This window comes from Lolium perenne, chromosome 3, assembly GCF_019359855.2.
Source record: "Lolium perenne isolate Kyuss_39 chromosome 3, Kyuss_2.0, whole genome shotgun sequence".
Lineage (NCBI taxonomy): Eukaryota > Viridiplantae > Streptophyta > Magnoliopsida > Poales > Poaceae > Lolium > Lolium perenne.
Genome location: NC_067246.2, coordinates 119,445,193 through 119,459,290, shown reverse-complemented (window position 1 = coordinate 119,459,290; position 14,098 = coordinate 119,445,193). Strand labels below are relative to the sequence as shown.

Here is a 14,098-nt window from a genome sequence, read left to right as displayed (position 1 = left end):
CGCCGGAGTGCCGGTGAGCTCCTCGACCCCCTGATCACGCCGCCAGTAAGCCTTCCTCTCGCCGTCGACGATGATGGCTGCGAGCCGTTGGATCACGATCTAATCGTGCGTCCCAGAACAACTCATACCGTTTCTTGTTGCAATAGTCGCTGACAGGTGGAGCCCACCTTGTCAGGCAGCCCACGCGTGCGAGACACGCTGTTGGGTTGGCTTTCGTGTTTTTAAACCGTTTCGGCCCGTTTAGATTTCCCGCGCAGGCCCAGTGTTTGAATTTGGGATTTTCAGTTTAATACAAAATCAATACTGGCTCCAAATTCAAATTTAAATCTAGGAAGATCTACTGGGCCAAATTTGATGAAATTGGTGTTGTTGGAAAGCTTGTGAAAAGTTGTATCCAACCCCACTAGTCTCAACCCTAAATTCGTTGTAGAAATAATGTGGTAAAAATAACAAGGTAGGGCCTTTTGCAACTACAAACAATTATTAAAAATCAACCCTAAGTGATTTTGAGTTGATTCCAACTCTCATAAATCACATTCCACATACTCTACATGTGTATGTAAAAATATCACATAGTTGTTTGTATGATCTTGGAGTAGGGCCAATAATGGCTATGTAGCTATTTCTAGTCCATTTAAAATTATCCAAAATTATTTATTAAATAGTATGAGGGGTTCCCTCTCATTTAAATCATGGTCCTAAGCAATTCAATACGAGGTGTTGACTTGGTCTATAGTATCTCATAATGGATTACTTAGAGACATTAAATTGTTGCAATAGTAGTATTTAAGATGTATGAGGTTTAGTACCTCATTTAAATCATTTTCCCCAAATAATAGATATGAAGTGTTGTCCTTAGTCAACATGTATTCATACCTTCTTATTATTTTAGGAAATTAAATCTTAATAAGATTCAATGAGAGGAAATTATTTTCTCCTACAAGTGTTACTTAACACCCAAGTCAACCCCCTTGTGATTAATGTTGTGATGCTAGAATAGTCTGTGTGAACCAATTGAGTGCTTAGTATAACCTTAAGACTTGTTTGGTGATTGTATCCCTCGTTTTCGATTATAGACACTAGTACCGAGGAGTACCAGGAGGAGGAGGTCTACTTCCAGGAAGAAGAAGACCACTTTGATCAGTACACCAACCAAGGCAAGCTAATATTCTTGCAAGCTACCTTAGTGCAAAGCTCTCCTAGAGCAAGGCATTCTTACATAATACCTTATGCTTAATGTTCCCAATCCAAGTTTTTACCTTACAAGCTTTTGACTTTGGTTTATCAAAGTTTACTTTTGATTCATGATTCACTTGGTCTAGTTATGGAGTAGTACAAGAGCATCAAATTTAGCCTAGAGCAATACAAGCTAATTAGCACCCCTCATGACTAGTTGCTAGTGCTAAAAACTAAAAATGACTACTCTAGATGAGAACATGTGATTTGAAATGACTTGGAAAACCTTGGAATGATGGGTCATTCTATTGAAAGATGTTGAGGGTGAATGTGACTTGGATGACATGATGAATTTGATAAAAACTGATGATTGGGTTGGATGCGATACCTTTCCAATTCTTGAGTACCCCCACAATACCTGATTATGGGTAAGACTTTAGCTCGAAATTTATGTGTCTTAGTATGGGTTCCCTCTGATCAAGCATCATAGAGGTTATGCCGAGGCTTCCTCCGTTGAAAGTGAAATGACGTGAAATGAGGTTAATGTCCTACCCAAGCCCTGTGCAGTTCCCAGGATAGCAGTTGGTTGTCACTGGGAGGCCAAGCTCATGGGGAGAGGTGCCTATACTAGGATGTGTAAGTGAAAGGTTAATGGTTGATGATCCGCATACTGAGTTATGATTATTCAGGGTTATCCCTGACGGATGTAATCAAATGTTGTGGCACAAGTGTGAAACCTCTGCAGAGTGTAAACCTATTCGAATAGCCGCGTCCGTGGTCATGGACAGTTGGAAAGGCCATACTGTTCCATCATCAGAACTTTTCCAAAAGGGTGACTTGTGTTTTGAACTTGAAAAGGGTGACTTTTATTTGAATCACAACAGAGTTGTGGGAATGACACTAATGTTCCCACTTGAGTTAAGTTAGGCAATTGAAGAGTCTTGGTTTTATGAAATAAAATTGGCTTTATGCAAATAAACTTAGAGCTTAGAACACTCTCACTAAACTGTTAGTGCTTACACTAGTATTAGTTTGCGAGTACTTGAAAGTACTCACGGCTGTGTCCCTGGCTATTCAAATGGCCAGATGTGACGCCCCGGAACCGGTATCCTGAGGATTCCAGCGATCCCGCCGAAATCCGCACGATATCGATTCAGAGACGCCCTCCGACACGACGTGCGCGAAGAATCACACACGTGATTTCAGAGGAATTAACACGAGCGGTAACATTACAACAGGATTACAATAGAGCCCACAAGATACATATATTACAACAACGACTCCAACGAGTCAAGATACAAAATACAATACAAAGATCCGAATCATACAGAAGATCGAATGCGTCCGAGTACGGACAAGATACAAATTGGACTAAGAGTCCTGAAGATAACCAGTGGCATCCATAACCCTGCCCAGGCCAAGCCGGAAGGGTAACCTTGCTAACGTCGTCATCTCGTACCTGTCAAAGTTGGGCCATCGGTTACCGACAAAAGAGGGAGGAGACAAAAAGAAAAGAAGGCGAGGGTAAGTACCATTGGCACGTACTTGCGAGACAAGACCAGCTATGCTCGCTGGTGGGCGGTATAAACTTCACCCGGCTATATGTGGAGTTTAGCGGCAGCAAAGCTACTATCCAATAGAGACTCGCTACAACATCCGTCTACTCAGAGAAGATAAGAGAGCGCACAAGGTAACAGTTCTATACTCTGCAAACATAACACAGCCGATGCGATCCCCCTTCGCAAAGAGGTACTGTCAAAGGCACACACACATTTTTTTTTGAAAAAGTTTTATTAGCAAATTATTAGCAACAGGATATAAGGTGTAAGTTGTTCTATGATCAAGCTATACAATTCCAAGTCGTCCATAACCGCGGACACGGCTTATCGATAAGATGTACACCCTGCAGGGGTTGCCCAAATGTAACCATACGCATGCTCGAACCCACTTGCTACAGGTGGAGTCTCACATCAAGACCGTTCCCAATGCAAGAGAAAATTTAATGGGAGCCACCCAACTAAGCTACCCGTGACGAAGTCCGGCCGTACTCCGATACGGACCCAGAGGTTTGCGACAACGGCTATGCTAAGTGTGAACAACCTGCTTTCGCTAATCGTTCCGCGTTATGAGTACAGAACAGAATATAAACTCCCGAAGGCAACAGAAGTAAATCGTGCATCGTGCATATGAGCAAATAAAACCAAGGTTGTGGCTCCCAATAAACAGACTCAAGGAAAGGTAGTGGGTGATGGGGGTCCCACTCCCCCACGTACGGGTAGAGTGCTCAATCTCGGAACAGATAACAAGAACTCGGGTCCTAGGGGACATTAGCGAGTCAAAGTTCCGATGCTTTCGCAAAGGGGCTCACAGATGCCTCTGCTTACAATTTTAGTTGTTAACAATAAAGTAAAGTGTGATTATCTCCAACAAATGATATAGCATGTAAAAATCTCCCAACAACCCAACATATCCCGATAACAGATCGAGATAACAACAGAGCCTAAACACGCCTACGACTCGCAAGGCTGGCAAACAACAAATAATAGGTAGGGTGAGGAGGTGTATCTCGGACATATAGGTAACAGGTGGATAGGACACGTGACACAACAGAATCGCAACATAAGGATAGCAATAGATCAAAAGAGCATGTAAAAGTAAAATAGGTGAAGGGGTGGGCTCGCCTGTGAAAGGTTGGAGAAGAACTTGTCGGAGAACTCGTCGTATCTCACAACACCACTTCGTGATCCTATCCGTGAAGAAGCAAATGCTGGAACACACAACGTATGCAATTCTTACTACTACGAATAAAGAAGATCCAGCATGATCAAGATGATATGCATGACATGGCAAACATGATGCGGCGGTGCAACTTATCCATATTAATCGGAGTCGGAACCCCGGACAATCAAAATAGGTTTGGAGTTGCATTTCTACCGACAAAGTTAAGTGTTGATTAGCATGGTACAACATGGCAGGGGTGCGCTACTTCAAACTTAAACGGAGCTGGGAAAACCAAGTTGGAAATCCAAAATACTCCGCATATATGTTAGGTGAACATGCACGACTATCAACGCGCGACATGATACGAGATGCAAACAGATGAACGGATGGCATATTAATGTTCCTTGCAATTTTCTGAACAAATTTCATATAAAATACTTTGCATTTTGAGTTACAGGTTTAAAGATATGAATTTTACAAGTTTTGAACAATTTTCTAAAATACAAAAAGGAAACAGAGATGGCATATTAATATTAAATGCAGAAAGTTTATTTCAATTATTTTGATTTATGAATCAGTAGATACAAGTTAAACAGCTTTGCAAAAAGAAGAAAGAAAAAGGGTAGAGGCCTTGAGCCAGAAACTGGACGATGGAAACTGGGCTGAGAAGATGTACACCTGGGGAGTTGATCCCAGGCTGGTGATGCACTGATGCAACTGTGCTGCTATTCCTATTCAGATGTTGATTGACATGGCTCACGCAACATCATGAGCTATATCTTGGAGTATGAGATCTGAGCAAAACAAAGATAGAAAGGACTGATTTAACACCAGCACGAATAGGGATTTGAACACAGTCTGCTACCTAAGAAAACAAGGGATAAACCACTCGCCTTGCTGATGCTGTTGCTGTCCAAAAGGAGGTTCGGCCTATCTTGAACCAACCCAGATCGGGATCATAGAAAGATTATGGAGCTGCACTTGTCGACGAGGCCGTGGCCTGGAGCAACGTTAGGCTGAAGACGGACGTGCGCTGCGGAGAGCAGCCTGCGATTTTGCACAGGAGCTGGAGGAAGAACAGTTAACTGAATGAACTGAACAAAACAAGGAGACACATCAACAGCAACACGGAGAACGACCCAGAACGGGAGACGTGCTTTGCAGCAGCGATGCAGGACTGTGACGGGAAAAGGGGTGGAATCAGGTCGCAGGCTCACCGAGGACTGGGATGGTGCGACCAGAGCAGAGACGACGAGGTCGATGAATGGGAAGGAGGCCGGCAGGGACGAGCGCGTGTGGAGGCCTGTCATCGGCCATCGCGGAGATGAACTCGTGCAAAACAAAGGCGACAGTTTCGTCAGAATTAGGCGAAACTGAACTGAGAGCAAACAAGACGGGGAAAAGAGGGGAAAGGGCCGCCATCTCACCAGAAAGCTGATGAACACCTCGTCGGTGGCGGACGAGGTCGGAGGCGGCCGGGAACATGAGATTTCTGCCGGCGGCGGAGATGGAGAAGTGATCCTTGTCGTCGATTTCGAACTCGATTTGTTGCGCGCATGTGTCGAGGAGCTTCAGCGTGATGAGGAGAATCTCGTGGTGGCCTTGGTTCGGCGAGAGGTGGTCGGAGACAACAGGGCGACGGTGATGCTGCGGCGGAGGTGTTCGGTGTTTTCTATGAAACTTTCGCCTCGCTCGTTTGCGTGGTGAACAGACAGAAGGGAAACGGCGGCGCGAGGGAGGAAGCAAACTAGGGTTCTCTGGAGATGGGGAAAACGAAGAAGAGATAGGGAGTGGTTGAGAGGAGGCTGGTCGAGCGGCGAGGAGGATCACGCTCATCTCCTGCTGTGCCCACGAAAAAGACAAGATGGAAGCTGGTGCGTGGTTGACTCTGTCTGATTGTATTGCTGCCGTGACTTCTTTCTCCTCTTCTTCAGAATAGCTTCTTCCATCTTTTCTATTTCTTGCTGAATTCTTGTGCAAAAAAGAAGAGGATGAAAGGAGGGATTTTGGAAAAGATTTGTTTTTATTGTAAAACAATTTTGCAAGGCTTAAAAATATTTATTTTTCTTTGGGATTTTATATACAAATAAAAACTAGAGGTTGTGTTAAATAAGCAAAGATTTAAAGAGGGCTCTTATAGAACCATATGAGAAGAAAATAGTGACATAGGGTTTATTTAAAAATAACTTTTATTTTGTCAAAAGCATGTATATGATGTATGCATGATGCGGATGACTTTGGAACGACTCGGAAAAACAAGCAAAGGAGAAAAAAATCTAATATAGGGTTTTTCCGGGTCGTTACAATCGACACCACTAACAAGGAACCTCGCCCCGAGGTTCCACGTCCAGTTACGGGGGAGAGAGGTGAACTATTGGATCTTCAGGCGACGTGTCGGTCTCCTCGACACCACTAACAAGAGTTCTTGCTCCATGCTGATCGGCGACACCACTAACAAAAAGTCGTTGTTCCGTTGTTGGTGATGCGGTTTCGTCGGGACCTCCGAAGATCGGACCTAATAGGATAGAGGCAAAGATCATCCAACCCGCGTGGAAACCTATGACTCAAGGAAGCAGATAAGAGAAGATTCAAAACTCGCAAAGGTAAGAGGAGAAAGAATATAGGTGAGAAGAAAAATCAGAGCTAATCAGAACTATCCAACGAATTTTAGAAAATAGGTTTTGACACTAGACACAACAACGTCAGTTGGCAAGGTTATCCTACAGGCTGGACTAGTGGGGTACCGTCAACCTGGGCTCTGATACCAACTTGTGACGCCCCGGAACCGGTATCCTGAGGATTCCAGCGATCCCGCCGAAATCCGCACGATATCGATTCAGAGACGCCCTCCGACACGACGTGCGCGAAGAATCACACACGTGATTTCAGAGGAATTAACACGAGCGGTAACATTACAACAGGATTACAATAGAGCCCACAAGATACATATATTACAACAACGACTCCAACGAGTCAAGATACAAAATACAATACAAAGATCCGAATCATACAGAAGATCGAATGCGTCCGAGTACGGACAAGATACAAATTGGACTAAGAGTCCTGAAGATAACCAGTGGCATCCATAACCCTGCCCAGGCCAAGCCGGAAGGGTAACCTTGCTAACGTCGTCATCTCGTACCTGTCAAAGTCGGGCCATCGGTTGCCGACAAAAGAGGGAGGAGACAAAAAGAAAAGAAGGCGAGGGTAAGTACCATTGGCACGTACTTGCGAGACAAGACCAGCTATGCTCGCTGGTGGGCGGTATAAACTTCACCCGGCTATATGTGGAGTTTAGCGGCAGCAAAGCTACTATCCAATAGAGACTCGCTACAACATCCGTCTACTCAGAGAAGATAAGAGAGCGCACAAGGTAACAGTTCTATACTCTGCAAACATAACACAGCCGATGCGATCCCCCTTCGCAAAGAGGTACTGTCAAAGGCACACACACATTTTTTTTTGAAAAAGTTTTATTAGCAAATTATTAGCAACAGGATATAAGGTGTAAGTTGTTCTATGGTCAAGCTATACAATTCCAAGTCGTCCATAACCGCGGACACGGCTTATCGATAAGATGTACACCCTGCAGGGGTTGCCCAAATGTAACCATACGCATGCTCGAACCCACTTGCTACAGGTGGAGTCTCACATCAAGACCGTTCCCAATGCAAGAGAAAATTTAATGGGAGCCACCCAACTAAGCTACCCGTGACGAAGTCCGGCCGTACTCCGATACGGACCCAGAGGTTTGCGACAACGGCTATGCTAAGTGTGAACAACCTACTTTCGCTAATCGTTCCGCGTTATGAGTACAGAACAGAATATAAACACCCGAAGGCAACAGAAGTAAATCGTGCATCGTGCATATGAGCAAATAAAACCAAGGTTGTGGCTCCCAATAAACAGACTCAAGGAAAGGTAGTGGGTGATGGGGGTCCCACTCCCCCACGTACGGGTAGAGCGCTCAATCTCGGAACAGATAACAAGAACTCGGGTCCTAGGGGACATTAGCGAGTCAAAGTTCCGATGCTTTTGCAAAGGGGCTCACAGATGCCTCTGCTTACAATTTTAGTTGTTAACAATAAAGTAAAGTGTGATTATCTCCAACAAATGATATAGCATGTAAAAATCTCCCAACAACCCAACATATCCCGATAACAGATCGAGATAACAACAGAGCCTAAACACGCCTACGACTCGCAAGGCTGGCAAACAACAAACAATAGGTAGGGTGAGGAGGTGTATCTCGGACATATAGGTAACAGGTGGATAGGACACGTGACACAACAGAATCGCAACATAAGGATAGCAATAGATCAAAAGAGCATGTAAAAGTAAAATAGGTGAAGGGGTGGGCTCGCCTGTGAAAGGTTGGAGAAGAACTTGTCGGAGAACTCGTCGTATCTCACAACACCACTTCGTGATCCTATCCGTGAAGAAGCAAATGCTGGAACACACAACGTATGCAATTCTTACTACTACGAATAAAGAAGATCCAGCATGATCAAGATGATATGCATGACATGGCAAACATGATGCGGCGGTGCAACTTATCCATATTAATCGGAGTCGGAACCCCGGACAATCAAAATAGGTTTGGAGTTGCATTTCTACCAACAAAGTTAAGTGTTGATTAGCATGGTACAACATGGCAGGGGTGCGCTACTTCAAACTTAAACGGAGCTGGGAAAACCAAGTTGGAAATCCAAAATACTCCGCATATATGTTAGGTGAACATGCACGACTATCAACGCGCGACATGATACGAGATGCAAACAGATGAACGGATGGCATATTAATGTTCCTTGCAATTTTCTGAACAAATTTCATATAAAATACTTTGCATTTTGAGTTACAGGTTTAAAGATATGAATTTTACAAGTTTTGAACAATTTTCTAAAATACAAAAAGGAAACAGAGATGGCATATTAATATTAAATGCAGAAAGTTTATTTCAATTATTTTGATTTATGAATCAGTAGATACAAGTTAAACAGCTTTGCAAAAAGAAGAAAGAAAAAGGGTAGAGGCCTTGAGCCAGAAACTGGACGATGGAAACTGGGCTGAGAAGATGTACACCTGGGGAGTTGATCCCAGGCTGGTGATGCACTGATGCAACTGTGCTGCTATTCCTATTCAGATGTTGATTGACATGGCTCACGCAACATCATGAGCTATATCTTGGAGTATGAGATCTGAGCAAAACAAAGATAGAAAGGACTGATTTAACACCAGCACGAATAGGGATTTGAACACAGTCTGCTACCTAAGAAAACAAGGGATAAACCACTCGCCTTGCTGATGCTGTTGCTGTCCAAAAGGAGGTTCGGCCTATCTTGAACCAACCCAGATCGGGATCATAGAAAGATTATGGAGCTGCACTTGTCGACGAGGCCGTGGCCTGGAGCAACGTTAGGCTGAAGACGGACGTGCGCTGCGGAGAGCAGCCTGCGATTTTGCACAGGAGCTGGAGGAAGAACAGTTAACTGAATGAACTGAACAAAACAAGGAGACACATCAACAGCAACACGGAGAACGACCCAGAACAGGAGACGTGCTTTGCAGCAGCGATGCAGGACTGTGACGGGAAAAGGGGTGGAATCAGGTCGCAGGCTCACCGAGGACTGGGATGGTGCGACCAGAGCAGAGACGACGAGGTCGATGAATGGGAAGGAGGCCGGCAGGGACGAGCGCGTGTGGAGGCCTGTCATCGGCCATGGCGGAGATGAACTCGTGCAAAACAAAGGCGACAGTTTCGTCAGAATTAGGCGAAACTGAACTGAGAGCAAACAAGACGGGGAAAGAGGGGAAAGGGCCGCCATCTCACCAGAAAGCTGATGAACACCTCGTCGGTGGCGGACGAGGTCGGAGGCGGCCGGGAACATGAGATTTCTGCTGGCGGCGGAGATGGAGAAGTGATCCTTGTCGTCGATTTCGAACTCGATTTGTTGCGCGCATGTGTCGAGGAGCTTCAGCGTGATGAGGAGAATCTCGTGGTGGCCTTGGTTTGGCGAGAGGTGGTCGGAGACGACGGGGCGACGGTGATGCTGCGGCGGAGGTGTTCGGTGTTTTCTATGAAACTTTCGCCTCGCTCGTTTGCGTGGTGAACAGACAGAAGGGAAACGGCGGCGCGAGGGAGGAAGCAAACTAGGGTTCTCTGGAGATGGGGAAAACGAAGAAGAGATAGGGAGTGGTTGAGAGGAGGCTGGTCGAGCGGCGAGGAGGATCACGCTCATCTCCTGCTGTGCCCACGAAAAAGACAAGATGGAAGCTGGTGCGTGGTTGACTCTGTCTGATTGTATTGCTGCCGTGACTTCTTTCTCCTCTTCTTCAGAATAGCTTCTTCCATCTTTTCTATTTCTTGCTGAATTCTTGTGCAAAAAAGAAGAGGATGAAAGGAGGGATTTTGGAAAAGATTTGTTTTTATTGTAAAACAATTTTGCAAGGCTTAAAAATATTTATTTTTCTTTGGGATTTTATATACAAATAAAAACTAGAGGTTGTGTTAAATAAGCAAAGATTTAAAGAGGGCTCTTATAGAACCATATGAGAAGAAAATAGTGACATAGGGTTTATTTAAAAATAACTTTTATTTTGTCAAAAGCATGTATATGATGTATGCATGATGCGGATGACTTTGGAACGACTCGGAAAAACAAGCAAAGGAGAAAAAATCTAATATAGGGTTTTTCCGGGTCGTTACACCAGACTATGAAGAAGAGTAGCAGTATCAGTAGGACGGACAGCAGGACATCTATGACAACTAGGAGCTTCTCCTAACGTCAAGCGTTGCCTGTGGATTAGATGGACTTCTACAACTTCGCTTCCGCTACGTATTATGTATTGATCATTAGATCAAGTGTTGTAATGAGACTGGATCATGTGATCCTTTTTATTGTAAGACTATTATTGTGTTGTAATGAATGATGACTCTATGATATTCAACTGTTATGTCTCGCAAAAACAATCTTCCTGGGATTGCGATGTATGGCATAATAGGCATCTGGACTTAAAAATCCGGGTGTTGACAGAACCCGAAAGGTTCGAACACAGGGGACTCAAGATCATGCCGTTGTCTCACCAACATTGGGCACTTCAGAGAGAGACACAACAGATACCCAAGTTCAGGGCCCTCGGAGAGGTAAAACCCCTACATCCTGCCTTGGTGTATGTATTGCGGGTCACAATGGAGATGATGACCATACAATGGTTTGTGATCGCCCAGGATCGTCCCCCTCTACGCTAGCAAGGCTAGTCCTTTTATAGGGGAGCTCTTCCCCCTGAAATATGTTGAGGGGGAAGAGTTCCCACATCTCCAAACTGAGGGCGGGAAACTCTCTGCCCTTTACAAGATGGACAGAATCCATGGTCGATTAAAGTGTCGGTCCATGGCAGATGCTGAGGTCATCAATGACGCCTCCACTGGCAGCTTGTGTCGTCCACCTAGTGTTACACTAAAGTGGCAAGGGCAGGGCCTTGGTCTTATGGTCCTCGTCGAGCCTGCTTTAATCACCAAAGGGGCAAGGGAATCTTGCCTCCTCGAGATGGAGCTTTTTGAGCTCATGCATGATGTGAGTGGCGCATGCCTTGCTTGTCTTGTAGCCTGGGAGCCCACTCCGTCGGTACGGGCGGTTCGCTTGGTGGAGAAGGAATCCTAAGCCCCTTGGTTGGTCTTGTCACCTTCACACGGACCTCCCCGTGTGGAGAAGTCTGTTGCTTGGGAATCTCCGCGAGGGAGTTCCTTTCTGAGCCTATCTTTTGCTCCGGCTTGATGTCCTCGTGAGGGTTTTACAACTCGTGGAGCCTTACTCGAAAGTTCCCTCCCGGAGTGATTGTCTCCGAGGAGTTATCATGGGCCTAGGAACCATAGGTCCATGGCGGTAATATCCCAGGTTTAGAGGCTACAAAATGAGAGAACACCAAAGTGTGCATTGCATTCATGCATAGAAAATCCGGGGAATTTTCACGCTTTCAAATAAAACTTACGACAGTAACTGAAGTTTCACTTGACTTTCTGGAATTGAAGTAGATCATCAAGTCAAGCGCTATAAACTTCACTGTGATTTTTGTTAAAACCCTGTTTTGGGTAGAGATGATTTGATCTATGGATTAGATCAAATGGAATTAGTTTTACAACAAATAATACCTTAAGTAAGGGTTAAATACAAGATCTTGTAAAAGATCTCAACATGATATTCCTTACAACAACACATTCTTTAAGAATCAAACCCCAACTTATTAACACTTAAAAGTTAGCAACTACCTTTGTGTGTAATTTAATTCAATTTTAAACTCATTACCAAATAAGGTAAACCACAGGGTCTAATGTGCATAAAAGCCACACATTCTTATTTAAATCATAACTTATTAAATATATGGAATATCATAAAACTAAATCCATTTACATTACGAATTATAGTTCAAACTATTTGAATGAAACTAAATTGGTGAATTCAAACACCAACTATCCAAAATTGAGAAATAACCCTTGACCTTTTGATCAATATTATAATATAAATCCAATCAAATATGATATAGTGACTCATCAACAATAATAAAACTATCCAAAAGATATTTAGTAACAAATGCCACTTGGATATCCAAAAATAAACCATATGAGAGGATAATCTCTATGCCACATAGGATGGAAATATCTACATGACTTGCATTCCAAGTTATGCCACCTCATGCTCAAAGGATTGCTATGGATGAGGGCATGACAACCAAGCACCTTACTCATCAAACCTAAACAAGAGTCACTCACCTATGTGTCATGATGCTAGAGTTTGCCCAAGCCTATAAAAGGAGGCACACCCTTCATCCATTTGGTCATCTTGTACCATGCTACAAGGAAACCAAAACCTTGAGACCTTCCATATGCATTAGCTAGAATCAAGATGAAGAAGCTAGGAGGTGGAGGCATACCACAAGATGCATGTTTATTAGATTTTCAGAAGAACAAGCTACATAAGATACCAAGGTAGAATCCCTAGGCAAACCATATATTCAGATGATCATATCATCATCTCTTGAGTAGGACCTTAGGCTATTCCAAGACATTTAGAAGTGAGAGAGATTATAGATGCTAACCATAGCCATGTCTACCCTAGAGACTACTAGAGTAGTATTAAATCTTACTTGTTCAAATCAACCTTTAATCTTGGAGGTGAAAGCCATGTTCTATTAGTGAAACATAACTAAAACCCTAGGCCATATTTGAATTCCAATCGAAACATCACCTTGGATCCTAAGTAGAACGTTGCCATGCCTCATGCTTATTTATGTTTAAATTAGTGAAGAGCATGCAAAACCCTAAACCCTTTCACGTAGGATTCACCCCACATAAAATATTATGTCCTAACTTGTGTATCATGGATCACAAGTATGAACCAAGCCTATATACCTAAAGACTAAATGCCATTTGGTGAGTAGAGTGAAACCAATATCCAATTCTACTTTGACTTCCAATTACCTTGCTTAGTTGCCCAAATGGAATATTGTGTCATAATTGAACCATCACCTTAGAAAGTGAATTGACTGTGAGGAGTGTAGAATCTATTCTAAATGAGTTAAGCTAGAAGTGGCTAAGCAAGATTATTAAACAAATAGAGTTTATCCAACCATATGCTTAAATCTTAGAAATAGTCCTTCACATAAAATGATGAATTCATCTCATCCTCATTACCATCCATTTTAAAATTCTAGACATAACTAAAATATGTGTGAACCATAAGTATTGCTAAACGCCCTAGTAAATTAATGGGATTTCTATTTTCGTGCCCCTGGTTCCTTAGTTGTGCTCAGTTTTCCCTAGCCTCTTAACTTTTCCTCAGTTTTCTCCTCCCTCTAGTTTGAAACCCCTCGGACGGGAGGGTTGCCGTCAGGTCAGAGGCCTTACCGTTACCGTTAATCTGACGGGTGGGGCTGCACAGATCGAGGTGGGGCACAGAGGGCAGTTCCTCTCTGACCGTCTCGTGCTGACGGGTAGCCATCCATTTGTCGCTGACGAGTGGGCCGTTTTATTTCCTGATTATATACGCAGTGCCGCCAATGACAAATGGGGCCGCTCTATAGGGCTGCCGCAGCCAATGACCAGTGGGGTCGTCTATTTTTCAAGAAAATACATATATAACCGCTCTGTGTGGCTGCCGCAGCCAATGACCAGTGGGGTCGTCTATTTTTCAGGAAAGACATATAT

General features: G+C 43.8%; 1 protein-coding gene across 18 annotated transcripts; it reads right to left on the bottom strand.

Annotated features, from left to right (window-relative positions):
• Positions 1 to 2,373: 2,373 nt before the first annotated feature.
• On the bottom strand, positions 2,374 to 10,531 carry LOC139838472 (uncharacterized). 18 transcript variants are annotated; one of them, XR_011755310.1, is made up of 10 exons: positions 9,519 to 10,523; positions 9,195 to 9,367; positions 8,980 to 9,095; positions 8,262 to 8,347; positions 5,325 to 7,039; positions 5,115 to 5,226; positions 4,791 to 4,991; positions 4,576 to 4,691; positions 3,858 to 3,943; positions 2,401 to 2,635 (listed from the first exon to the last, which is right to left on the bottom strand). XR_011755310.1 is itself a non-coding variant. In XM_071828116.1 (10 exons), exons 5-7 carry the CDS (start codon positions 5,731 to 5,733, stop codon positions 4,854 to 4,856), a joined length of 633 nt encoding a protein of 210 aa, XP_071684217.1. In that variant the 5' UTR covers positions 5,734 to 7,039; positions 8,262 to 8,347; positions 8,980 to 9,095; positions 9,195 to 9,367; positions 9,519 to 10,528; the 3' UTR covers positions 2,401 to 2,635; positions 3,858 to 3,943; positions 4,576 to 4,691; positions 4,791 to 4,853. The 18 variants fall into 18 exon arrangements, 13 of the variants coding, with proteins under 13 accessions (XP_071684210.1, XP_071684212.1, XP_071684209.1 ...); XR_011755309.1 differs by having other exon boundaries at positions 4,791 to 4,963; positions 5,115 to 5,200; positions 9,519 to 10,522; XR_011755308.1 differs by having other exon boundaries at positions 4,791 to 4,963; positions 9,519 to 10,521.
• Between the last annotated feature and the right edge of the window lie 3,567 nt (positions 10,532 to 14,098).

Excerpts from the sequence above, each read along its gene's own strand:
- LOC139838472 (XM_071828107.1), bottom strand. The coding sequence starts at position 5,733 with ATGAGCGTGATCCTCCTCGCCGCTCGACCAGCCTCCTCTCAACCACTC. Across the intron at positions 3,944-5,114 it reads TCGCACCATCCCAGTCCTCG|CATTTGCTTCTTCACGGATA; the intron begins GTGAGCCTGCGA and ends TGTGTGTTCCAG. Across the intron at positions 2,636-3,857 it reads TCTTCTCCAACCTTTCACAG|GTACGAGATGACGACGTTAG; the intron begins GCGAGCCCACCC and ends CAACTTTGACAG.